The following is a 22,684-nucleotide window of genomic DNA, read 5'->3' on the forward strand; positions in this document are numbered from 1 at the left end:
GAGAGATAAGAGCAATTCGTTTGTAAACAAAAGGGAATATTTCCATTTTTGTGAATGATTAACTTTGCTCGAAATGAATAAATCAAAGTACTTTGGCGTTATAAAACAATTTGATCGTGTTCGTATATATATATATATATATATATATATACAAAATGTCTTTCCAAAACGTTCTTGTTTTACCCTTCAAATTAAATATTATAATTTTTATTTTCGTTTTATTAAAAAAAGAGAAAAAAAAATGAAATAACAAAAAAGAAATGGCATAAAGTTGAAAGATATAAACATCTTGATATATAGTTATAAAGGTAAAAAAAAAAAAAAAAAGAAAAAAAAGAAATAAAAACAAACAACAATAATAACAAAAATATTTTACAACCATCTGGAAGTTTCAAAGGACTCCACACCTTCCGCTTTAAGACGATGAAGTATCGGTCGATAAATATCCGGAGTAAATGGTAATAACATACCTCTTTGTTGAATCTCACCTGAAATTTATCATATTAATACGATATAAATCATTATTGATGATATGATTACATTAATAATTACCGTCTAAAATCATTTTAACGGCAATAGCAGCGGGATATCCAACGGTACGAGCCATAGCAGAATGTCCTTTTGCATCGCCATATAATACCAAATTAATTCCTTTAGCTTCTCTTTTATTGTCAGGCCATAATACACCAATGTCGTGTCTCAAAATAACAAGATCTCGTTCGTTCTTTTCGTAATAAAGTTTCTTCGAAAGATAATAAGTCAATGTGTCCAAAGGCGTATTCAATTTTAATACCAAATTTTCTTCTAATAATCCCAAATCCTCGATAGCTTGTACACGTTCCTCCGAATTTACTCTTTCCGCAATTTTTCGTTTGAGATTTTCAAAGAAGATTTTGTCGTTAGCCAATCCAAGTAAATTGCATATTAATACTCTCTGAAATGAATATGATAAGGTTTATAATTACTTATAATTTTTTTAAATAAAAATATACCTTGTTTATACCCATGTAATATCTGGTCCATTTGGATGAAGAATAGGATGAGGATTAGGATCGATAAGTCCAAGATATTGCAATGCCTGTATTGTATCAGAAAATCCTTTGAATCTTAAAGTACCACGTAATACAGTGCTAGCATTCTGAATTCCATAAAGTTCACGATATATAGTACTATCTCGATTAGGAAATCCCTCTAATGCAAATCCAGGAAGAAAGTCTAGAGATTGTACAGCGGACATTAAATCACCGCCACCTGATATTTCTACTTCCTAGAAATGAATCTGATATTGTAATATATGATCTGAATAATTGTCATTGAAAATTATTTACTACGAGCTATTTGTATACCTGGCCATCTCTATGATACTTAGCTGGTGCCAATGTATTTAACAAAGCACCTTTAGGCGACCAGCTGAATTTGTATCTTAAAGGATTAAAAGAGCATTCAGGTGCGGGTAAACCGCCACACCATGAGACAAATGATTCTATCTTTCCGCCAGCTTTTCGTACGTCATCGAAACATTCCAAAGCTAACAAATGATCTATACCAGGATCGAGACCTATTTCGTTCAAAACTGTAATACCTGCAGCAACGGCTCTGAAGAAGACGATATAAACAAGGAAGTTCTTTAAAAATATCAATTGATCGTTAAATCAAAAATACACTTACTCTTCGTGAAGCTCCTTGACATGATCATTCATATAACTAGCTGTTACTAAGTGGGTTTTAGTCTCGATGCAAGTTTTAGCAATAACATGATGCAACGAATAGGGTAATAAAGATACAACAACATGTGCAGATCCAATAATATCCTCCAAGATGTCTGGTCTCTCAAGAACATTTAAGAACATAGGTTCAACACCAGGAAATCGATTGGCCAATGCATCAGCCTCATCTTTCAATTGAGATACTACAACGATTTTGATACTGTTATCTCTATGAAGATATTCGACGACTGGTGCTGAAACATGTCCAGCCCCTAATATGACAACCTAAATGACAACAAACAAATAAATTCTACATTGGAAATATTTTTCCGTATATTTCAAATATTCTTATTTTACTTTATTAACAATAAATTTCTATTCTTGTTCGATGTTTTCGTCGAACAATTTGATGAATCTATCTTAAACGTACGGATAAACTTATTTACATATATATATATATATAGATAGAGAGAGAAAAAGAGAGAGAGATTACCGTTTTATTTTGTTTATCCCCGTTATCAGCTTTATGTCTACTTCGATGATTCAATTGTCGAAGTTCTTGGATATACTCAAAATTTGGTGTTAATTTTCCATTCGATGCAATTATGGCGTCATTGACGACTGGGCTAAAATTATGTTCCTCCAATGGTTTCTTGGCGTCCGACATTATGACTTCAAGGGCATACGGATACAAAAGATTACCGAAAAAGTCCGTAGATTCTTTGGGAAGTTGCGTTGGCATGTTATCAATCGAACATACTAAGACTCCTGGACCTTTGAACGATTTCGTGTCTTTGTTACGATCAGCGTCATAAAGACAAAATGGTGTATCAATCGTTGTACATTCATTCATGAATCTAAAAAAATTGATAATGACGCGTGATAAATATATTTTTTTTCTATTTTCTTTTTATTATTATTATTATTATTTTCTCTTTCCGAAGCAGTGATATTTATTTGCTTACTCTATACTACCACCGGGATCAGCTGAAATATCACAAATTGCTAACATTCGATGAGGCAAAGCTGGTGCACCAACGCTGATAGGTAACCAAGGTGTATTGGCAGGTCTTAACAAATACTTTGCATCTGGTATGGTCAATAATTTTGGCGAATCAACTGCCCAATAAATACCATTTATTATAACCGAAGTATAAGGTGCTATCTTTTTGCTAAACGTAGATATATATCTATCTGAATGTTTATCGTATTCGTTTGAATCAAAGCCACCGCCATCTTTTCTTTCCAAATGATGCCTCCGTCTTACTTCACAGGCATAAATTTTTGTGGTATCTTAGAAATAAATAAAAAATGATTACAATAAAATAAATATAAATAATATTCATATATTATTATTTTTCTTTCTTTCTATCATTTACCTCCATGCTCCGCTACTTTTCTAAGCATTTCCGGTGGTACATATTCGTGAGGAAGTTCTTGTAATACTTCTTGGCCCCCTTGACTTACGTTTCCACTACCCGTAAAAACAAAGGTCAAAGGTCCAATAGATTTCGGCATAGCGCCCAATGCTATTTCATATCCAGCATCTCTTATAGATTGTCTTGCCATTGACGAATCTCTATAATTATGTGCTGGTCCGATATGCTGAGAATTTCATCAATTATCAACGATATATCAGATAAAATTTTAATACAATAGCACGTTGAAGGATATACCATAAATGGTGTATGATGACCCAATGCAAGTAATCTAAGCCCTAATCCATGCAATATGTTGACCATACCAGCAACACCAGCGTATTTGCCAAACGCCACGACTCTTTGTCCATTTTGATCAGTTAATTTTTCGTAATCCAATAAACGTATATTTTTTTCCAAAATTGCATCTAACAACGGCATATTATTTTCTTGTGCCTTTATCGTGTGAGAAAAGAAGCAATACGTTTTATTAGGTATCAAATGATCGATCGGTACTTGCTTGACCCCAAAAATGACGGATGCAGAACTGATGTCTTCTTGTATGAGGGCACCCGCTGCCTGATAACTTTGAACCGGATAAGCTCTTCTATTACTAGGTTGCACTATCACTTTTACACCTGCTCTGACTAATCGGCGAACGTTCGATGGTGCCAATGGTGCTCGTCTTTCCCATACTGATTGATCTTCTCGTCTTATCGCTATAACTCTTCCTTTTAGAGTCTAAAAATACATGATTTGTTTAAATAATATATATATATATATTATATATATATATATATATATATGTATATATATATATGTATATATATATATATGTATATATATATATATATGTATATATATGTATATCATAAATATAGATTCTCAACTCTCGAATATTTGTTTAGAAAATAATTGATATCTTACACTGGTATCGCGGATGCTGTGCGTTAGAAAACGTTTCAATTTAAAAAGATACTTCTGTTTTAATTTAAAAAATCCTAATATACACATAATATAATATTTTCTTATGATTAACGATATCACGAGAAAAGAAAAAAAATATTTTGCGTCAACGTTTTGCACCATCCATTCACTATTGAAGATATATAATGTATGAAGATTGATCCGACTAAAGAGAAATGTATCCGTTAAATGAAAATATGTTATTAGTTAATAGGGCATTAGCTTGCGTTTCATGAATCGTATCATACTTTGATAGGCTATAGGTCATCGAGTTCATGATAGTAAGTAATAAAATACTGATAAGACAAATGTTACAAATCGCTGATATATAAGTGAATAATAATATAAAAAATAAGTTTTTGGATTTGATAATTCTCATTATTTTTTGTCATTATATTTTTACTTTATTTAATGATAATCATACAATTTATTCTGTAAATTTGTCTCTACAAATTGTTCATTATTTCTAATTTCCAAAATAAAATTAATCTTAATGAAATTGCAGCGTCTGTTATTGTTACTTTAGGCACAATTGAAAAAACGATAAACATGTTTTTGGCATTATAATTTGTTTATTAAAATGTTAAAATATTTAGATTTGTGTCAAATAGTCGAAGCTCACATAGAAACATTATCGCACGTATTTATTTATTCGTACAAGTAACACTTAGGAAGATAAGAAACGAAGTTAATGATGTAACACTTGACAGGATGTATTTTTTATTATTTAATTTGAAACAATGACATTCAACAGAGTAATCAACAAATATATTCATTTTTTAATATGACAATATTCTTATTATATTGTTATAATATTTCTATTTAATATAAGACAAATAAAAATTTCTTTTTCTTTTTATTAGCTATAAATATCAATATATACATATATTAAAAATATAATATAATTTTTTCTAGTCATTAATTCGATTGCGCTTTAATCGACAAATACATTTTATTTTTAATAGTTTGTTTGGTAGGATTAATCTTCTTCAATATTTGAGTCATAATATTAACAAGTTGTTCAGATGTGAGACCAGTCTTTTTGGATTTGAATTTTTGCAAAAGTTCCGTCGTAGTCATCGGTTTACGCATTAAATATCGTCTAACTGCATCTTCAGTGATTCCAGATTCACTGTAAAAAAAGAAAAAGAATAAATAGTCGCTTATCATTCAATTATAAAAATTCAATATATTTATATATATATATATATATATATATATATATATATATATATATATATATATAGAATTTAAATTTAGATGAAAAATTTTACCTAGCCCCTGGTATATAAGAAGTAACTGGAACTAAATTAAAGTTATCCAACTTCAATTTTTTAGCCTGTGATAAATCAGGAGAACCAGATTGTTTTCTCTTAAAGGGATCAACTGCATTGGTTGCTGCTGGTGTTGGTGTTGCAGATCTTGAGCTGTGTGCACTATTTGATTTTTTATTATCTTTTTCTTTTAATGTATCAGATTCTGAACCAGAATCACTTGAAAAGTCACTAGAGGAATCCTTGCCAGGGGCAGACTTTTTCGTATCCTTCTTTTTATTCTGTTTCTTCTTTTTCTTCTTATCCTTCTTACCAACTGGATCTTTATCTTTATCCTAAATGACAACAAACATTTCATTGAATAAAATTAAATATATATCGAACTGATAAAAATAATAATATCTAATAGTCATACCTTATCATCCTTTTCCTTATTTTCTTCATTTTCATCCTTATCTTCATCACCTTCTTTTTTATCCGTTTGTTCTTCGTCTTCCTCGTCTTCGTCAGATGCAAGTAATTTTCTTAAAGCATCCTCTTCTGCTACGGATTTGATTTCCTTCTGTTGTTCCAATTCGGATTCAGAATCAGACGAGTCAGAAATGTAATCGCATTCTCTTCCTTCCTCATCACCATCGTCACTTTCTTCAAATGCTTCGTCGTCCGATGTATTTTTCTTCTTTTTCTTTTTCTGTATCTCCACTGGAAATAAATCAATATCAATTTATATAATTTTTAGTTAAAACGTTTGCATTTTCTTTTTTTTTCCTAATACGTGACATTACATACACTTTCCTTTTTTCTTCTTCTTCGTATTGTCTTCATCCTCAGAACCTTTTTTACTTTGTTCATCACTTAATGAATCATCATCATCACTGTCTATCCATTCATCCATTTCTGATATCTTTAATTCCTTATCCTTCTTACCAGATTTTTTACCTTTACCACCATCTATTAATTCCTCTTCGTCTCCACCTTCTTCGTCATTTCGCAATCTTTTTCGTAACATCAATGAAAAATAATTCATTACTTTGTTCCTACGACTAAATTCCTGTTCCGCTTCTTCGGCACTAAGTGCCTTATACCTTTGAATAGGTTGAAAGTTATACCTAAACATAGAAAAATATAATTTTTTTCTTTTTTTTAATATGAATATATTTATATAAATATATCAATAATAAAAAAGAAGATCTTATACCATTCGTGCAATGGAAATGCTTCAATGGCACCATCGGCAGCATGCGTAAATACATAGTACGCTGCATTTTCACTTATACCACCTTCTCGTATGCCTTTAAATTTTTTCCCCGTCTTTCCACCAGACTTAAGAATCCACGGTTGATCTTCCGGCTTATATTTTCTACTCGTAATACCAAACTTTTTTCTCCTGGCCTCCTCTCTTGCATCTCGTCCAAATTCTGATCCTGCACCAAACTTTGGCATCTCCTCTTCCACCCCTTTATATTCTTTCATATTATTTTCACGTTCCATTTTCACTTGTTTCCATTTGGAAAAATCAACGTTTAATGTTGCATTGAAACGCATAACATTATGCTTCTTTTTACTATTCCTACGAAATAACAAGCTTACAGTTTCAATTGATTATGAGTTTGAATGACAAATAAATGAAAAATTACGTACTTGGGTACTCTTATACTGAATTCTTGTACAGATGGTACACCGGGTGGCTGTAGGGATAAAAAAGAAAGAAAAAGATTAGCAAAAAAAAATAAATATAGAAGGAAAATTATACTTTTTCAAAAATATTTATACAGATTAACGTACCTTTGGTGGTGCAATAGCTGTCATTTTGTTTTCTTAAAATAACCTATATGAATAAAATGAAATAAATATTCTATAAATATGCGGCGATCCAAATAGATTACCAAATGTTAAATTGTTTTCTTTTAAAAATATTTAAGATCATGTACTTCTGATATATTGTTACTATGCAAGTGCAACTGGCACGTGCATACGTCAATGCAACCAAAAGTTAGGAACGTAATAAACGAGATACAACAGTAAGATGATGAACTTACATTTCAACAGGTGGCACTTCCGTCGCTTCAAACGTTTACCTTACTTTAAGAGTGTTCTCATTATTTTCTTTTCGAATCCTATGTGACTTCAGCGATAGACGTGGACAAAATATGAACTACGAATACGAGCGGGAAAATTTGAACTACAAACACTATCCATGAATCTAATATATCGATTTTGTTGATTATTACTCTTTCATTTTAAAGACAATGATTTAATCTAGATCATCCTTTTTTCAAATTTTTGAATATTTAACAAAATTCTTTTGTTTTTTTTTCAGATGACATAAAAAAATTTCTCTCATACATTAATCCTATTGTTAAAAGGACTACGTTAGAAGGATATAACCTATACAAATTTATACATCGATATAAATAGAGGGGTCAACGTTTCTCTATTACTCCTGTAGTTCATATTTTATTCGTACATGGCGCTAAAATCGCATACATTAGAATCTTTTGATAGTGAACAGTGTTATAACGCGTTATAATATATTATAACATTAGAATTGTATTTTAGACTTTAGTGATAATTTGTTTAATATCGTATATGATAAATTTTGATAAATGATAAAAAACCTTATGTATTAATAATAATTATATATATATACATGTATATATATATATATACATATAGTTAAAATATTTTCATTTTGTATGAACAATAATCTGAATTAATTAACGCTATGAAGGAATTACGGCGTAGTGAAAAGCTTAGGATTAAAAATATTATAGTATGATAGATATTGCTGTTTATTTAATTAAAAGAGATGTATGTGAATTATATTCTTATCGTGTAACGATCATCAATTCTAATCTCCTTTACGTACATATGCCAACAATTGTGCATTCTTGTATATAACCTTTCGTCTATAACGATATAGAATTAATAATAATTTATCCTCAACCTTTGTCATCATGATTAAGGCCATTTTAGTTTTTAATAATCATGGAAAGCCACGACTTTCAAAGTTTTACCAATACTTCGTAAGTATATATAAATTTTTGTTTTTACGATCGATATACGATTTAGATTCATCGGTTATTTAGATTATTTAGATTCCAATCGGTTATATGATTGCAACATTATTAATTTATTTTGTTTTTTTTTTTTAGAATGAAGATATGCAACAACAGATCATTAAAGAAACGTTTCAACTTGTATCAAAAAGAGACGATAATGTTTGTAACTTTTTGGAGGGTGGTAGTCTAATAGGAGGATCCGATTATAAATTAATTTATCGCCATTATGCCACCCTTTATTTTGTATTTTGCGTTGACAGTTCTGAATCAGAACTTGGTATTCTAGATCTGATACAAGTTTTTGTAGAAACTTTGGACAAATGTTTTGAAAATGTGTGTGAACTCGATCTTATTTTTCACGTTGATAAAGTTCATTATATACTTAATGAATTAGTGATGGGTGGTATGGTATTAGAAACTAACATGACAGAAATACTAACAAGAATAGAGGATCAAAACAAATTGGAAAAACAAGAGGTAAGTTCTACAATTGTAATATTTATTTTATCTAATCTTTATAAATATATTTTTTTTTTGCTTAAATTACTAAACAAATGCTTTGCTAATAATATGAAAATACAGTTTTACCACATAATGCTTTTTAAATTGATACAAGATAAATTATTTAACATTACTTATGTCATCTCTTAAATATTATATATTCTTTTCTAAATAGCTAAATAATTTAATAAAATATTAGAATATATATATTTATACATACATACATTCATACACACATATATATATATATATATGTATTCTATAAATATTCAGTACGGATATTTAATTAAAAGAGTAATATTTGTTAGAAACTTATTACAGATAATAAGTTTATTTGTTTCATTCGTTGAATTTTAAATCATTAAAGTAAATGTACAAGATTTTCAATTTTCCTTTAGGCCATTAACATCTTAGAATATATTTATAAGAATATAATAAGCAAATGAATAATTGAAATAACAAGTAAATGTCATATTAACCAAGCTTCGAACATTTAATTACTTGTAGTAATTTGTTTGATTGCTAGCTGTGCATGTTTGGTATGCTCCGTAAAGCAGTTTCATGTGGTGGTAGGACTGATCAACCTAACATCAATTTTAGGGGACTTACAGATCAGGACGATCTTGCTCACCTCGTCCGTTTGTCCTTCTGGGGCCCCCTCCTTAAGTAAATCAGCAGTAGACAATCTGGCCACTTTAAATAAATTCAGTCCTATGTACAATTGTCTGTGATTTCTTCTCTCTCTCTCTCTCTCTCTCTTTTTTCTATTTTTTTTTCTTTCTTTTTTTTCTCTATCTCTTTTTTTTTCTTTTTTTTTTTCTCTCTCTCCTTTCGTTACTAAGAACTTAAAACATAAATCTTTTTCATAGCTTCATACAATCGCCGTTCATAACACGCATGATAATACTATTGTTTATAAATGTCTGCTCCATGACAGTGCCTTCTTATTGCAATTGTATACGTCGCAATAATACATAAATAAAATATGTATTGTGTAGCTATTTATTATTTGTCTTCACTCCTGGAAATGAATTGTTATCGATTAATCCCAAGAATTTGCCCATTTTCCATTTTCTCCATCCATATAATGTGTGCAGGCGGGAATCATAGCTGCGCCAGCGCGTGCTGTATCGGCGGTGAAGAATATGAATATTCCTCAACAAATAAAGGATATGAAGCTACCTGATTTACCGCAAGCAATAAAAGATCTCAAATTCTGACCAGCCGTTACATCGTTGGCTCCCAGCTGACTGCTTTCTTCTACCAACCAAGGTACAAGCGATAATACTACAAGGATAGTCTTTCCTTCCCTTCGAGTGAATGAAAATGCACCAATGTTGCCCAACACCTCGTACACCTCGTCTCAACGATATCAGAGTTAAAGTGTATAAAGAACTATTTAAACAGTTGTCTTCTTTGTGCTGAAAAAACAAAAACAAAAACAAAAAAAAAAGAAAAAGAAAATGTTTCCAACAAAGGAGAATATTATGAATCGATCAATTTCAGATCAATTTTTACATTGATATCTGAAAGAAAATTTCTCACGTAAGTTGTAAAGAAAAATCAAAGAATACATTTAACGTTTTGCGGACAAAAGAGAACAGACATAATTTATCTCTCTATATTTCGGAAATATAGACTGTTCAATGTTGTTCCTGTATAGTTAAATTAAGATAAATCTATGTTACTACATACCAATATTATTGCATTTCTCCCATTATCCATAATAATGAACTTATGATATTTTGTTTATTAAAAACACAACACTCCCTTATATTGTTATTAAAAATCATTAAACATTCGTGTTATAATGTAATAAAAGTATATTTAATAAATATTTCTCTGACATATCTTAAATTTTTATAATATTTGCCGTTTGTTGTTAGTGTTTATTTTGTTTTATGAAATAAAATTCAAAAGGAATAGAAGTAAACGGTATACAATTAATTGGCATAGGTATTTACAGTTATAGACAAAACTTTATCTAAGAACAAATAAGATCTTTTTTACTAAGGACATTATCATTTTTTAAATGTATTTATCTCATTCCTCAAAGTTGTCCATACGTATCCAACACCTTTCTCCAATAATGGCGGAGGATATGGAGTATTTTTAAGTTTATAATAATCCGATGGCGCGTGCATAACAAATTCCATGCATTCCAATTTACGTGGCAAATCTTCCTCTGGTCCGACTATATAAGTTTCCGGACAAAATCCTTCTTCTGGCGGTGGACTATTATAATTAATAGTTAATCTTTTAATTTATTTCAAGGAACAATACGTATTATGTAATACATAATAATAATAAAAAAAAAAAAAAAAAAAAAAAAAAAAAAAAAATACTTTTATATATACCTTGCAGTGGTTGGCAAAAGCCAGGTTACGGCTGCGCTCTTTTCGCAATACTGATCGGTAAGTAATCCACGTATTTGGGCATAATAAATTCCACCGTCGATGTCCTGCATGGAAACTATATCGCCGACTTGAAAATAAGTACCTTTATAGAAGACAAAATTGCTGGTGACCGGAGTTGCTGTGGCAGTAGGAGCTTTCACTGGCTGGATACAACGATGGAAGATATATATTTAAAAGGTGTACTTAAAAAAAAAACATATTAATTAATATTATAAATTTGAACAGATGGAACTATACCGTTTTTTTAAACAGATTTCGCCTCCCTTTACCCTTTGGAACAATCTTATGTGGGCCGCTTGATTTCGAATTACAATACCTCGTGATCCTTGTACTTCGTCTAATAGGTTTTAACGTTCCACTTTTGTCGTCATCCTCGTTCTTCGTTTCACCATTAGCTTCGGCGGATCTTTTTTTCTCCAGACAATCATTGCATAGATTACCGGATTCGGTGGAGTGCCAAAGTGGTGTTTCCTTAGTCCCGCAATTAACACACTCAGGTTTACTACCGAGAGGCATCAGATTCCAATTTTCAATTCTTATTAATTATCGATCCATTAAAAGGTAGCTGACAAAAAAACTTTTTCCACCTGCACTCCAAAGTTTTCGTCCAATAGCTTTGTTGATGATTTTCCTCGGCTGTCATTTCGAATATTATTTACACGTATACAAGTAAATAAATGAACGTTCGTACGTATGTATATGAAATCTATGATAAAGAAATGGAAAAAAGAAGAATAGATGCAGTACGATTCATGAAGAACGAATGATTACAATCCATGAAATATCTATCATGGCGCCACATACAAACGTTATTTCGAATTAATCGCAAAATAAAAATTAACGGATAACAATTATATAACATCAATTATGAAATATTTTTATTTTATTCGATTAAATATATTCAAGATCCTTTGAGAATTTATTAAATTGACAAAGCAAAAAAAAAGAAAAAAAGAAAAAAAAAAAAAAGAAAACAATTTTTACTTACCAATAGAAAGAAGAGAAATCTATTTTATCGACGATAAAAAAACAATTCTAAGCGACGACAGTGCGCCTCTATACGTATATACATTAGTTATCTTAATAATACGACGAACCAACTAGAAACTAAGAGAGATATTTTCAATTAAAAAAGAAAAAAAAAAAGAAAATAATAATAATAATAATAATAAATAAATAAATAAAAAAAAGCAAAAATATTCTTCCTCGACAATATATTACAAATGTTAAATATTCACGTAATATATCAAATATAATGAACACGAACGGAGAGATAATATCGTTATCGATCGTTATTACTGTGATAAAAAAAAAAGGGAAGAAAGACAAAAAGGAAAGAGAAAATAATAGAACAATGAAGAAGAAAAGAAGAGGAAAAAGAAAAAGATGAAGGAGAAAAAATAAATAAAAGAAGAAAAAATAATGAAGGTTCCGAGAAAACAAATGTGTATCCGATGTTTTGAATGAAAACACTGTCCGTCGGTAATGTGTATTGAAAAAAAGAAATTATAGTCGAAGCTATTCCACTACTATTTCCTCCTCTGTATTATCGATCTGGTTCGGTCCGATGTGGACATGCGTTTAACGTTATAACTTCATTGTGACAAATGCCCTGTTCGGGGTATCCTGTTTTTTTTTGAGTGTTCATCGTTCGGATAAATTTTTTCATTGATTCAAATAAATTCTAGAATATTATCGTCGTCTAGAACGCAATGTAAAATCCGATTTGTGATGATGGACGTCATAAAAGTTCATTGATCGAACAACGAATTATTTCTCTCTCTCTCTCTCTCTCTCTCTTTCTCTCTCTCTCTCTCTCTCTCTCTCTCTCTCTCTCTCTCTCTTTCTCTCTCTGTCTATCTCTCTATCTGTCTTTCTCTCTCTAGTGTCTGCAACATGTGCCTTTTCTATCTGTGAGTAGAAAATATTTATTTATATATATTTAAATATACATATATACATATATATACATATATTAAAATTGTTCAATTGAATAAATCTCTTTCGTGTTTTTTTGTTGTTATTATTATTACTCGATTATTATTACTCGATTATTATTATTATTATTAATTTTTTGCTTCCCTCTTTTTCTTTTTCATTTTTATTTTATTTTAATTCTTTTTATTCTTCTTTATGTTTCTCATCCTTTTTCTCAAAAATTTAATCGGTAATATACGATTAAACATTTGTTTCGACTAATGTAGTCGGAATAAAATTTCTAAAATACATAATTTCTATATATTTGTTAGCGTAATATATATAAAACATTTTGTTATTATTAATGTTATAAAAACAAAACAAAAAATCATAAGTATATAATTAGATAAAAAAAAAGTATCGAAATTTTTAATAATACCATTATACAGAGGTACGAACAATTAATGCCAATGATCAGTTTGTAACATTATCGTTGATAGCTTAAATCATTTTTCGAAAATCCTATGTATATTCTATACCTTTGATTTTTTTCTTGTTCTTATATATATATATATATATTTTTTTTTTTTATTAATTATTATATCTTTTTTTTCTTTGCAGAAAAATTAACTATGTGTTATTTGTTTCTTCGACATATTTCTTTCTTTTTTTTTTCCTTGATTTTTCTTTCTCTTTCTTTTTTTTTCATAATACTTACGATATATATGTATGTATATATATATATATATATATATATATATATATATATATATATACATAAAAGAAGTTTATATATAATGATCGATATATTACATGTTACACGTCAGCGATGTATCATGACATTGCATGTGTTGTTATTTAAGTTGGTATATAGATTTAAATCGGATATTATAAGTGAAATAATGAAAAGTAAATTGTTTTATATAAATAATTTTCAGAAAAAGAAAAAAAAAAGAAATTATATATATTTATATATATATATATACGTAAATAAATATTTATGTAGAAAAAAATTTATCAAATTGATCGAAGAATTATAAATAAAAATATACATTTAAGAGAGAGATATATGGTAGCTGATTTTGTTTGTTTTTTGTTTTAAATATTTATTGTGACTCTTGATCATTCGCCTAATATTTCTCTGCTATTTTTCTTTTATTATTATTATTATTATTATTATTATTATTATTATTATTATTATTATTATTATTATTATTATTATTATTATTATTATTATTATTATTATTATTATTATTATTATTATTATTATTATTATTATTATTATTATTATTATTATTATTATTATTATTATTATTATTATTATTATTATTCTCATTTATAATGATCAACGATAAGGATCGAGGCTTTAAAAGTCTTTAGTTGAAATACTTTATTACGCTTCCCACCTGTAGAACAGATAGTCGATTTCATTCTCATTCATTATTGAGACATACAAGTACATACTCGTGAACCTTTCGATGTGTTAAGGTTAGAGGTCGTTAGAAACATTATCATATTTTTATTAGAATTTCTTTTTTCTTTCAACTTTTTTTTCTTTTTTTCTATTCGAATATTAATTATTTCATTAATGTATATATATATATACATGTATATAAAAATCTTAAAAATATTTTACGGTATTAATAAACTTTAATTTGCAACAAACATGGACATAGACATACACACACACAAAATTCGAATTATTTTTCTGTTTAGTTAAAAAATTTTTCTTTTCTTTTTTCTGCTTAACTAAAAAATTGTACAAAAAATATATATATTTATTTTTTCTTTTATTAATACAAATTTATATTTCATCGCACGTATTTTATTTACAATAATGATTGCGTTGATATAGATGATAAAAAAAAAAATACGAATTAAAAGGAAAGAAAAAGAAATTGATAAAATTACAATGAAATTTTGTTAATTTCCTTTAAAATTTATCATACGACAGAATTTCAGTATCTTTTATGTCTTTAACTCGTATATATTTCGCGTATCCTTCTTGGACAATTGATTTTCTCTTCTTTTAATAATTCACGACATGCGTACAACATTTATCCGGTATAATGAAGCTAGAAACATTATTTGATAGAATCATAATGCGTCGTTATGAGCATCAATCGTCATTCAAGACAGGGTAGGTCAAAAGTGTTTTTTTTTCTTTCTTTTTCTTTTTTTTTTTTTCTTCTTTTCTTTCTTTTCTTTTTCTATTGTGACTTCGTAAATGTCAATTGTTATTTTTCGAAACGTTTCAGTACTATATATTATTATTTATATTATAAAATTACAAATCTAATCGTAAGATTAGAATCTCTCTCTTCAAAAAAAATCTGATTGATTTTTACAATCAATATTATTAATAAACTGGCTACGAATAAATTTCAATTATATAAATAGAGATACGTTGATTAATGATTTTAATGATCATCCATTTGAAATTATAAACGAACGAATATAATCATGAATTTAGTGAAATCAAAAAATGTTTGAAATAAAAAAATAAAGAGAATGAAAATTAAAAGTATGTCGTAATAATAATAATAATAATAATAATAATAATAATAATAATAATAATAATAATAATAATAATAATAATAATAATAATAATAATAATAATAATAAATAATAATAATAATAATAATAATAATAATAATAATAATAATAATAATAATAATAATGATGATGATAATGATAATGATTTAATTTTTAATTTAAGGTAAGAATCCCGTCTCGAATAAATAACGATGACTGCCATGATCGAGGACATACAAGCTCTACAAACTCTAACGATTCATACTAGCGACGTAAATAGCGTCGATTTTGCTGGCGATTGTATCCTGGTAACTGGATCGGGGTAAATAATAGTTCACTTTTCATCAATATTTATACTTATATACATTCCTATTTATTAGGAATGTATATAATATGTATATAATTTATATAGGAATTATATAACACAACAAACATATTATTAATAATAATAATAATAATAATAATAATAAGAAGAAGAAGAAGAAGAAGAACGAGATAACATAATAAATTATTTTTATTATTTATTAGGGATAAACGTGTAAGAGTATGGGAATGGCAGAATGGTACAGGCTATGTCGAAGCTTTCTTTTCACCACTTTTAGGTCACAAATATGGGGTAACTTCGGTTAAAGTTAGTCCACAATCGACCATGTTAGCTTCTTCTAGTATAGATGGTACTACATTGCTATGGAATTTAAGGGTAAGATATTTTTATGTATTTGAATTTTTTTTTTATTGTTTTCTTTTCTTTTCTTTTTTTTTTTTTTTGTTTTTCTTGTACAATATTTTTAACGTTACCAATTGACGCGACAATAAATGAAACAAGCTGTGAATAAATTTTATCGATTATCCTATATTATTAATACCAAGTAAAAATCTTTAATTTGTCTTGTATGATTTAATGTTTTTTCTTTTTCTTTTCTTTTTTTTTTTTTTTTTTTTTTCTTTTCTTTGAACAAAAAATATTTCAGTTTGGATAATAAATTTGATGATCATTTTACATGAGAACAAATGAAAATCTTTTTAAAACTCTGTTTTATGCATTAAAGACGGGAACGAAGATACACACGATGGTACAAGTTGGCGGAGAATCCGTAAGAATTTGCAGATTTTCTCCGGATTCAACATTGTTAGTTACAGCTGGAGATAACGGACAAATTTGTCTTTGGGATTTGATACATCGTACTTTGATCAGGCAAGATCTTCTTACGTGTCCATGATCGTAAATAATTTCTCTTAATATAATAATATCATTGTCATTATTTTTTCTTTCACTTTTCTTTTTCTTTTTTTTTTTTTTGTTTTCTTTTTTCTTTTTCCTTTTTTGCCTGCAGATCATTTCAGAAACACGAAAGTGCCGTGCAGGGAGTATGTTTTACACCCGATTCAAATTGGTTACTCACAACTTGCACATTCGGCGTTATGAATCTATTCTCCACAGCCGAAATGATTGATCCTAGCGTGTCTAATAGTCAATCAGTAACCGTGTTTGCCTCGATAGACGACGCTCATGATCTTGGTGTAGTGTCTTGTGATTTTTCAATCTCACAAGAGGTAACGGGTACAGGTAATATGTCTATTTATTATAAAATAACTTGTTGGACATTTGTAATTAACAAATGTCTTGATATTAATTGTTTATACTCTAATAATATAAAGGTAATGAGTCATTTACCAAAGTTTATCAATTGGTTACCTGCGGCAATGATCACAACGTAAAACTTTGGGAGGTCATTGTGATTCAAGAAAAATCCGAAGCCCAGCCAAATTCTGCCACTATAAATCTTTACAGGGTAATGGAAAAGCACAGCAGTGCCTTAACTTGCGTAAGATTTAGTTCCAACGGATTATACATTGCTAGTAGTAGTCTTGATAAAACATCAATAATTTGGGAGACGGTAAGTAAGTTTATATAAGTAAGATTATCTAATACGACAAACACACGCGCACATATAATTACAGAATAAATAAATTTCTATGATCGCAGAATACAGGAAAAATACGTAACGTGTTAGCGAAACACAATAGATACGTCGCGTGTTGCGCTTTTTCGAGAGATGGAAATCTTCTTGCAACTGGTGATTTTTAATTTAATTAAAATTTTGAATTTACAAGAGCAAAAAAAAAAAAAGAAAAAAAAAATAAAAATAAAAAGATATATCCACGAGCTAATTGATCAATCGCAATGTCATTCTCTAATGCTTTAGGTTCTAACGATAAGTCAGTTATTGTGTGGGATCTAACAGGACACCTAACTATCGATTCTGAACTTATACGACACGGTGTTCCTAAGTTATTATTAAGTGAACGTGGAAAGGTAGGTAAACTTGTTTGATATAGACTTATGATGCTTAAGGTCACGATGATTCATTTATTTTATTAGAATGCTATACACGAGCACGATGTAGTACAGAATGCGGAATCATCTGGGAACGAAGTGAAATTAATTCAGAGGATTGACGATCATGGTGGGGCGGTCAATGGCGTTGCTTTTTATGGGAATCATTTGATAGCTTCTGTTTCAGGGTTTGTTCATGAATATTTATGTCTTGTAAAGAAAAAAAAAAAAAAAAAAAAAAGAAAAAAGATCCCTTTGATAATCGAAGTTTATTTTGTTAATTTAGGGATAAATTGGTACGTGTATGGGGTATTGAAAAAAATGAGGAAGACGAGGAGGATATGAGATTTCAAGAGAAATCTTTCAGTCCTTTGGAAGGCCATAAGTATAGCGTAAATTACGTAGAATTTAGTCCTTGCGGTACGATGCTTGCCTCGTGTTCATTGGACGGTACCACAATAGTTTGGAACACTGAGGTAACTTAAATAGACTTTTTTCCTTTATTCTAATAACACAAATTGATTTCATTAAGATAATGTTTATCTTGATCATTGTCATAGAACGGTGGACATGCAAGAGGATCGTTCGTTAATTCTGGATCGGGGCTTCGCGTTTGTCGTTGGTCTCCAGATGGTACCAAAATAGCAACAGCTGGGGACGATGAAAAAACAACATTATGGAACATGGATAGTATGGAACACTTACAGTATGTTTATTTAAAAAGAAAAAATTAACAATTCGATATATTCTTTATGGATATTACATATCTACGCGATATCAAAGATACTAAAGATACTATCGTGTGACTTAAGATTATCTTTTAGAATTTTCGAAGGTCATGCCGATGCGATTACATCTATAGCGTTTACCCACGATTCGCGTTATTTGGCAACAGCTTGTAACGAGGGTACATGGAGATTGTTCGATATTCTTAATGAAAAAACAGAATCAGCATTATTGGTTTGCGACGAAGCGCATGATTTGGGTGTACAAGGATGCGACTTTAGTCCAACTGGTTCTATAGGCGCTAGTACGTTTTAATAAATGATGATTGTATTATAAAGAGAAAACATAAAAACAATTTTTTTTTTCTGTTTGATTGACACATCTGTTTGATGTTTTCTTTTTCCTTTTTCTTTTTTTTTTTTTTTTTATTCCTATAGGAGGTGACTCTAATTTGAATAACAACAAACAGACATATCTATTAGCGACATGTGGAAACGATTCTCTCGTTAAATTATGGCAATTAACTATTTCTAATAAGGAAGATGATTCTATAGATTGTATGGGAACAAGCGATTGTAATATTAACTTCAAAGAAAAAAGAACATTCGCCGGTCATGGTGGTAATGTTATGGACGTACGTTTCTCTCCGATTCATGGAGAAATTTTAGGAAGCGTTGCTACCGATAGGACAGCACGTATATGGAGCATCGTAAGCATATGAATATTTCTATTTATAATATTAATTAATCTATTTATCTTATTAAAAGAAATAAGATTAATGGAGCAAATATGTTTACAGTTTTCCGGAGCTTGTTTATACGTTCTCGAAGATCACGAAAGTCTCGTAACGTCATGCGCATTCTCCGAAGATACATCTTTATTCATTACAGGTTTGTTCTGTTTTGTTTTTCAAATGTTACGTTACGTTCTATTGCATAAACGTGTATATATACATACCTATTGCACAAGTAATTACAACCAAACTAGTACTTCACATTGTGAATCGTATTCTATTTTTAGGCTCATTAGACAAGACCGTTTTAGTATGGAGGATACCTCATCAATTGGTATCTCAAAGTATATTGATCGATAGTTTAAAACAAAATAGAAAAAAGGTAAAATATAAATGCGCCCTGTTGAAATTTAAAAGAAAAAAAAAAAAAATTTAATATCGTGAAAATTTTAGTTAACTGATTGGAGGATCGACGACACTTTGAAATGGTTGAATGAAATAGGATTATCAAAATTAATGAAAAGAGCTCATACATGTGTATTAACGGGACGACAATTGTTGAGTATTCCGGTCCATGAATTATTAATTAAACTCGATCTCGAGAACGACGAGGAGGTATACAAACTCTCATTTTAATTTAATGACAATAAAAATTCAACGATCGTACGTTTCTTTCTTTTTCTTTTTTTCATTTTCTTTTTATTATTAAATATTATATATTTGATTTCCAAAGATGGCCGAAATATTCAAGAAACAATTGTACTGGTTAAAAAAAGAGGACGCTAATGCAATGGAGATCTCGGACGAAACAGAAATACCCTATGAATTTTTATGTCCCATAACACACGAGATAATGAAAGAACCAGTTCAATGTTCAGGTATATTAATATTATTAATTTTTCATTATAAATCAAGTATCATTATAATATAACATTTGAATAATTATATATTATGTTAGATGGATTTACGTATGAGAGAGCGGCCATAAACGAATGGTTCTTGTGTGGTAAATATACAAGTCCGATGACGAATGAACCATTACACGATACTACTTTTACACCAAACATTAATCTGAGAAATGCAATATGTATACTTCTTCATGGTAACGAGCCGGAATAATATATTTTTAAGATAAATCAGTTCTGTCAATAATCTTTGAAAAGATAAATTCTAATTCTTTTTATTATTAGCTGAGTATATACATATACAAGCATTTACACATAATCTAAAAAGACGAGGATACAATACACATAATGTATTTACATCATATATGCTGTTAGTGGACCAATCGTATTATACATTGTACAATAAGCAAGTCTTGAAATATTTTCAGTTGTTATAAACTTATTCTAATCTTTATTAATTATGTCAATATACATTTGTATTTTTATATTGTTATTATGAAATACGTTAAACGTATTTTACTGAAGTATTATTGGAAAACAAAAGATATAGAAAACATATAGAAAAATCAAACATGATAATCATGATTACATCGCCTGTGTGTATATATGTATATATATATACACAGTAATTATATTGCAAAACTAATAAGAGCGAAATGGTCCACAGTATAATTCATTATGTATAGTATCATAAAAGGAAACAATATGTAAATGATTTAGGATTTCATTTACGAAAATATAAAAAGAATCAATGAAGACTCATAAAATATAAGATGATACTATCATAGGATATATCCTATGATACTATCATAGGATATACATACATAGAAAATATTATAAACATTGATAATAATATGAGTATGTTATGTATATTTTATGAAAATATGATACACTAGCATGCATATATATACATATAAATATATATATATATATGTGTATGTATGTATATGTATATATAGTGACCTGATGTACAGGAATAGTACAATTTCATATTAATATTATCGACAATCTTCGTGGATTAAAAAGGACAAGAAAAATTGTACCAACGTATATGCACTTATATGTTGTATTATCTCTGAGCGCGTATATATTATACATATCGAATCGATGAGAATTTTGTAGAAGTTGTAAACACAAGTAAAACTACATGATGATGATGATGATGATGATGATGATGATGATGATGATGATGATGATGATGATGATGATGATGATGATGACGACGAAGACAACGGCAATGATGTTATTCGTTAAATTTTAAACTTCTTAAAGTGAAAATCTATCGAAAACAAAGTTTTGGTAAATGTTTCACTAAAATCTTCACACATAAACGATTTTTATATAACGTATATAATTAACGTCACGTTTTTGATATTTATGCAATCTCTGAAGGATATGCATACTCATATCTTGTATAGAGCCATGTATTATTACATAAAATTATTAGTGAATTACTAATTTTTTTAGTGAATATTTTTTTTTCTTATTTGAACGTTAAAAATGATAATAGTTACGTACTTATATTGTACATACCTAAACTACATACATACATACATATTTAAAATGATTCAATTCAACATATTTGAATATTAAAGAATATATATATATATATACATATATATATATATATATATATATATATATATATAAAAATTTGTATGTATATTTCTGTGATAAAATATATTAATTCGGTTGAATTGTTGTTTACGAGAGATATAATCAAAGAATATGTTTGCGATAAAATAATATAAATTGTTAATTTTATTAATATACATATATATACATATATATAATTATGTACAATCGAGCTTTGTTAATGTTACGATATTATGTTATTACTATGGCGTGCTCATTGTACGGTTATCACTAATAAATACACAAAATTTCCACCAATAAAAATATAATTGATAATATTCATTTCAAAATTAAATGTTAAAAGGAAAAAAACAATGGTTCGTGGCGGAGGGGCAGAAGGGAGAGGAGATTCGAAAGAACCGCCATAAGACCTATAAAATTGTGATCCTATTGGTTGTCGTCTAGATGGCGCTATATTCAATTGTTCGATTTGTAAACGTAGATTGTAATAAAGAAAATTAAACGTAATGAAATATTATTATCAAAAATTTAGAAAAATCTTGTCGGATCATTGAATTAAAGAATGATTTTAATTCATTGAAAGATATTAA

General features: G+C 28.7%; 5 protein-coding genes across 8 annotated transcripts; 2 read left to right on the top strand and 3 right to left on the bottom strand.

Annotated features, from left to right (window-relative positions):
* Positions 1–242: 242 nt before the first annotated feature.
* Positions 243–4,274, bottom strand: LKRSDH (lysine ketoglutarate reductase/saccharopine dehydrogenase). Of its 3 annotated transcripts, XM_085655470.1 has the most exons (11): positions 4,052–4,274; positions 3,641–3,865; positions 3,383–3,552; positions 3,086–3,311; positions 2,672–2,999; positions 2,200–2,563; positions 1,669–1,991; positions 1,347–1,596; positions 1,004–1,267; positions 553–934; positions 243–488 (listed from the first exon to the last, which is right to left on the bottom strand). In XM_085655470.1, exons 3-11 carry the CDS (start codon positions 3,446–3,448, stop codon positions 373–375), a joined length of 2,319 nt encoding a protein of 772 aa, XP_085511596.1. In that variant the 5' UTR covers positions 3,449–3,552; positions 3,641–3,865; positions 4,052–4,274; the 3' UTR covers positions 243–372. The 3 variants fall into 3 exon arrangements, with proteins under 3 accessions (XP_085511596.1, XP_035744223.1, XP_035744253.1); XM_035888330.2 differs by having other exon boundaries at positions 3,383–3,865; XM_035888360.2 differs by lacking the exon at positions 243–488 and having other exon boundaries at positions 795–934; positions 993–1,267; positions 3,383–3,865.
* A 700-nt stretch (positions 4,275–4,974) lies between these two features.
* On the bottom strand, positions 4,975–7,392 carry TfIIFalpha (transcription factor IIFalpha). Its single transcript, XM_035886941.2, has 8 exons — positions 7,296–7,392; positions 7,150–7,192; positions 7,006–7,052; positions 6,563–6,934; positions 6,154–6,473; positions 5,780–6,066; positions 5,365–5,699; positions 4,975–5,222 (listed from the first exon to the last, which is right to left on the bottom strand). The coding sequence occupies exons 2-8, from the start codon at positions 7,171–7,173 to the stop codon at positions 5,009–5,011; spliced, it is 1,599 nt and encodes a 532-aa protein (XP_035742834.1). The 5' UTR covers positions 7,174–7,192; positions 7,296–7,392; the 3' UTR covers positions 4,975–5,008.
* Positions 7,393–7,960: 568 nt separating this feature from the next.
* or (AP-3 complex subunit sigma-2 or) lies at positions 7,961–10,240 on the top strand. The gene is made up of 3 exons (XM_035883335.2): positions 7,961–8,390; positions 8,520–8,903; positions 10,025–10,240. The coding sequence occupies exons 1-3, from the start codon at positions 8,322–8,324 to the stop codon at positions 10,145–10,147; spliced, it is 576 nt and encodes a 191-aa protein (XP_035739228.1). The 5' UTR covers positions 7,961–8,321; the 3' UTR covers positions 10,148–10,240.
* A 156-nt stretch (positions 10,241–10,396) lies between these two features.
* On the bottom strand, positions 10,397–12,140 carry LOC118449042 (GATA zinc finger domain-containing protein 1). The gene is made up of 4 exons (XM_035883218.2): positions 11,932–12,140; positions 11,582–11,846; positions 11,285–11,487; positions 10,397–11,162 (listed from the first exon to the last, which is right to left on the bottom strand). The coding sequence occupies exons 1-4, from the start codon at positions 11,985–11,987 to the stop codon at positions 10,949–10,951; spliced, it is 738 nt and encodes a 245-aa protein (XP_035739111.1). The 5' UTR covers positions 11,988–12,140; the 3' UTR covers positions 10,397–10,948.
* A 780-nt stretch (positions 12,141–12,920) lies between these two features.
* LOC118451503 (WD repeat, SAM and U-box domain-containing protein 1) lies at positions 12,921–22,063 on the top strand. 2 transcript variants are annotated; one of them, XM_035888156.2, is made up of 18 exons: positions 12,921–13,257; positions 15,981–16,118; positions 16,325–16,496; positions 16,846–16,991; positions 17,131–17,363; positions 17,456–17,694; positions 17,784–17,874; positions 18,004–18,113; positions 18,180–18,322; positions 18,421–18,610; positions 18,695–18,840; positions 18,947–19,164; positions 19,298–19,569; positions 19,660–19,750; positions 19,881–19,975; positions 20,047–20,208; positions 20,327–20,471; positions 20,552–22,063. In XM_035888156.2, the coding sequence occupies exons 2-18, from the start codon at positions 16,009–16,011 to the stop codon at positions 20,710–20,712; spliced, it is 2,724 nt and encodes a 907-aa protein (XP_035744049.1). In that variant the 5' UTR covers positions 12,921–13,257; positions 15,981–16,008; the 3' UTR covers positions 20,713–22,063. The 2 variants fall into 2 exon arrangements, with proteins under 2 accessions (XP_035744049.1, XP_035744055.1); XM_035888162.2 differs by having other exon boundaries at positions 12,922–13,257; positions 18,959–19,164.
* The last annotated feature ends 621 nt before the right edge of the window (positions 22,064–22,684 follow it).

The sequence above is a fragment of the Vespa mandarinia genome, chromosome 2, assembly GCF_050613455.1.
Source record: "Vespa mandarinia isolate Hongniang chromosome 2, ASM5061345v1, whole genome shotgun sequence".
NCBI lineage: Eukaryota > Metazoa > Arthropoda > Insecta > Hymenoptera > Vespidae > Vespa > Vespa mandarinia.

Excerpts from the sequence above, each read along its gene's own strand:
- LKRSDH (XM_035888330.2), bottom strand. The coding sequence starts at position 4,213 with ATGGTGCAAAACGTTGACGCAAAATATTTTTTTTCTTTTCTCGTGATA. Across the intron at positions 1,597-1,668 it reads GTCAAGGAGCTTCACGAAGA|AGCCGTTGCTGCAGGTATTA; the intron begins GTAAGTGTATTT and ends CGTCTTCTTCAG. Across the intron at positions 489-552 it reads CGTTAAAATGATTTTAGACG|GTGAGATTCAACAAAGAGGT; the intron begins GTAATTATTAAT and ends GATAAATTTCAG.
- LOC118449042 (XM_035883218.2), bottom strand. The coding sequence starts at position 11,987 with ATGACAGCCGAGGAAAATCATCAACAAAGCTATTGGACGAAAACTTTG. Across the intron at positions 11,488-11,581 it reads GAAATCTGTTTAAAAAAACG|CCAGTGAAAGCTCCTACTGC; the intron begins GTATAGTTCCAT and ends CGTTGTATCCAG. Across the intron at positions 11,163-11,284 it reads CTTTTGCCAACCACTGCAAG|TCCACCGCCAGAAGAAGGAT; the intron begins GTATATATAAAA and ends TAATTATAATAG.
- TfIIFalpha (XM_035886941.2), bottom strand. The coding sequence starts at position 7,173 with ATGACAGCTATTGCACCACCAAAG. Across the intron at positions 6,067-6,153 it reads GAAGAAGAAAAAAGGAAAGT|TGGAGATACAGAAAAAGAAA; the intron begins GTATGTAATGTC and ends ATTTATTTCCAG. Across the intron at positions 5,223-5,364 it reads TCTTATATACCAGGGGCTAG|TGAATCTGGAATCACTGAAG; the intron begins GTAAAATTTTTC and ends CTTTTTTTACAG.
- LOC118451503 (XM_035888156.2), top strand. The coding sequence starts at position 16,009 with ATGACTGCCATGATCGAGGACATACAAGCTCTACAAACTCTAACGATT. Across the intron at positions 18,841-18,946 it reads GATAGTATGGAACACTTACA|ATTATCTTTTAGAATTTTCG; the intron begins GTATGTTTATTT and ends GTGTGACTTAAG. Across the intron at positions 20,472-20,551 it reads AGAACCAGTTCAATGTTCAG|ATGGATTTACGTATGAGAGA; the intron begins GTATATTAATAT and ends ATATTATGTTAG.
- or (XM_035883335.2), top strand. The coding sequence starts at position 8,322 with ATGATTAAGGCCATTTTAGTTTTTAATAATCATGGAAAGCCACGACTT. Across the intron at positions 8,391-8,519 it reads CAAAGTTTTACCAATACTTC|AATGAAGATATGCAACAACA; the intron begins GTAAGTATATAT and ends TTTTTTTTTTAG. Across the intron at positions 8,904-10,024 it reads ACAAATTGGAAAAACAAGAG|GCGGGAATCATAGCTGCGCC; the intron begins GTAAGTTCTACA and ends TAATGTGTGCAG.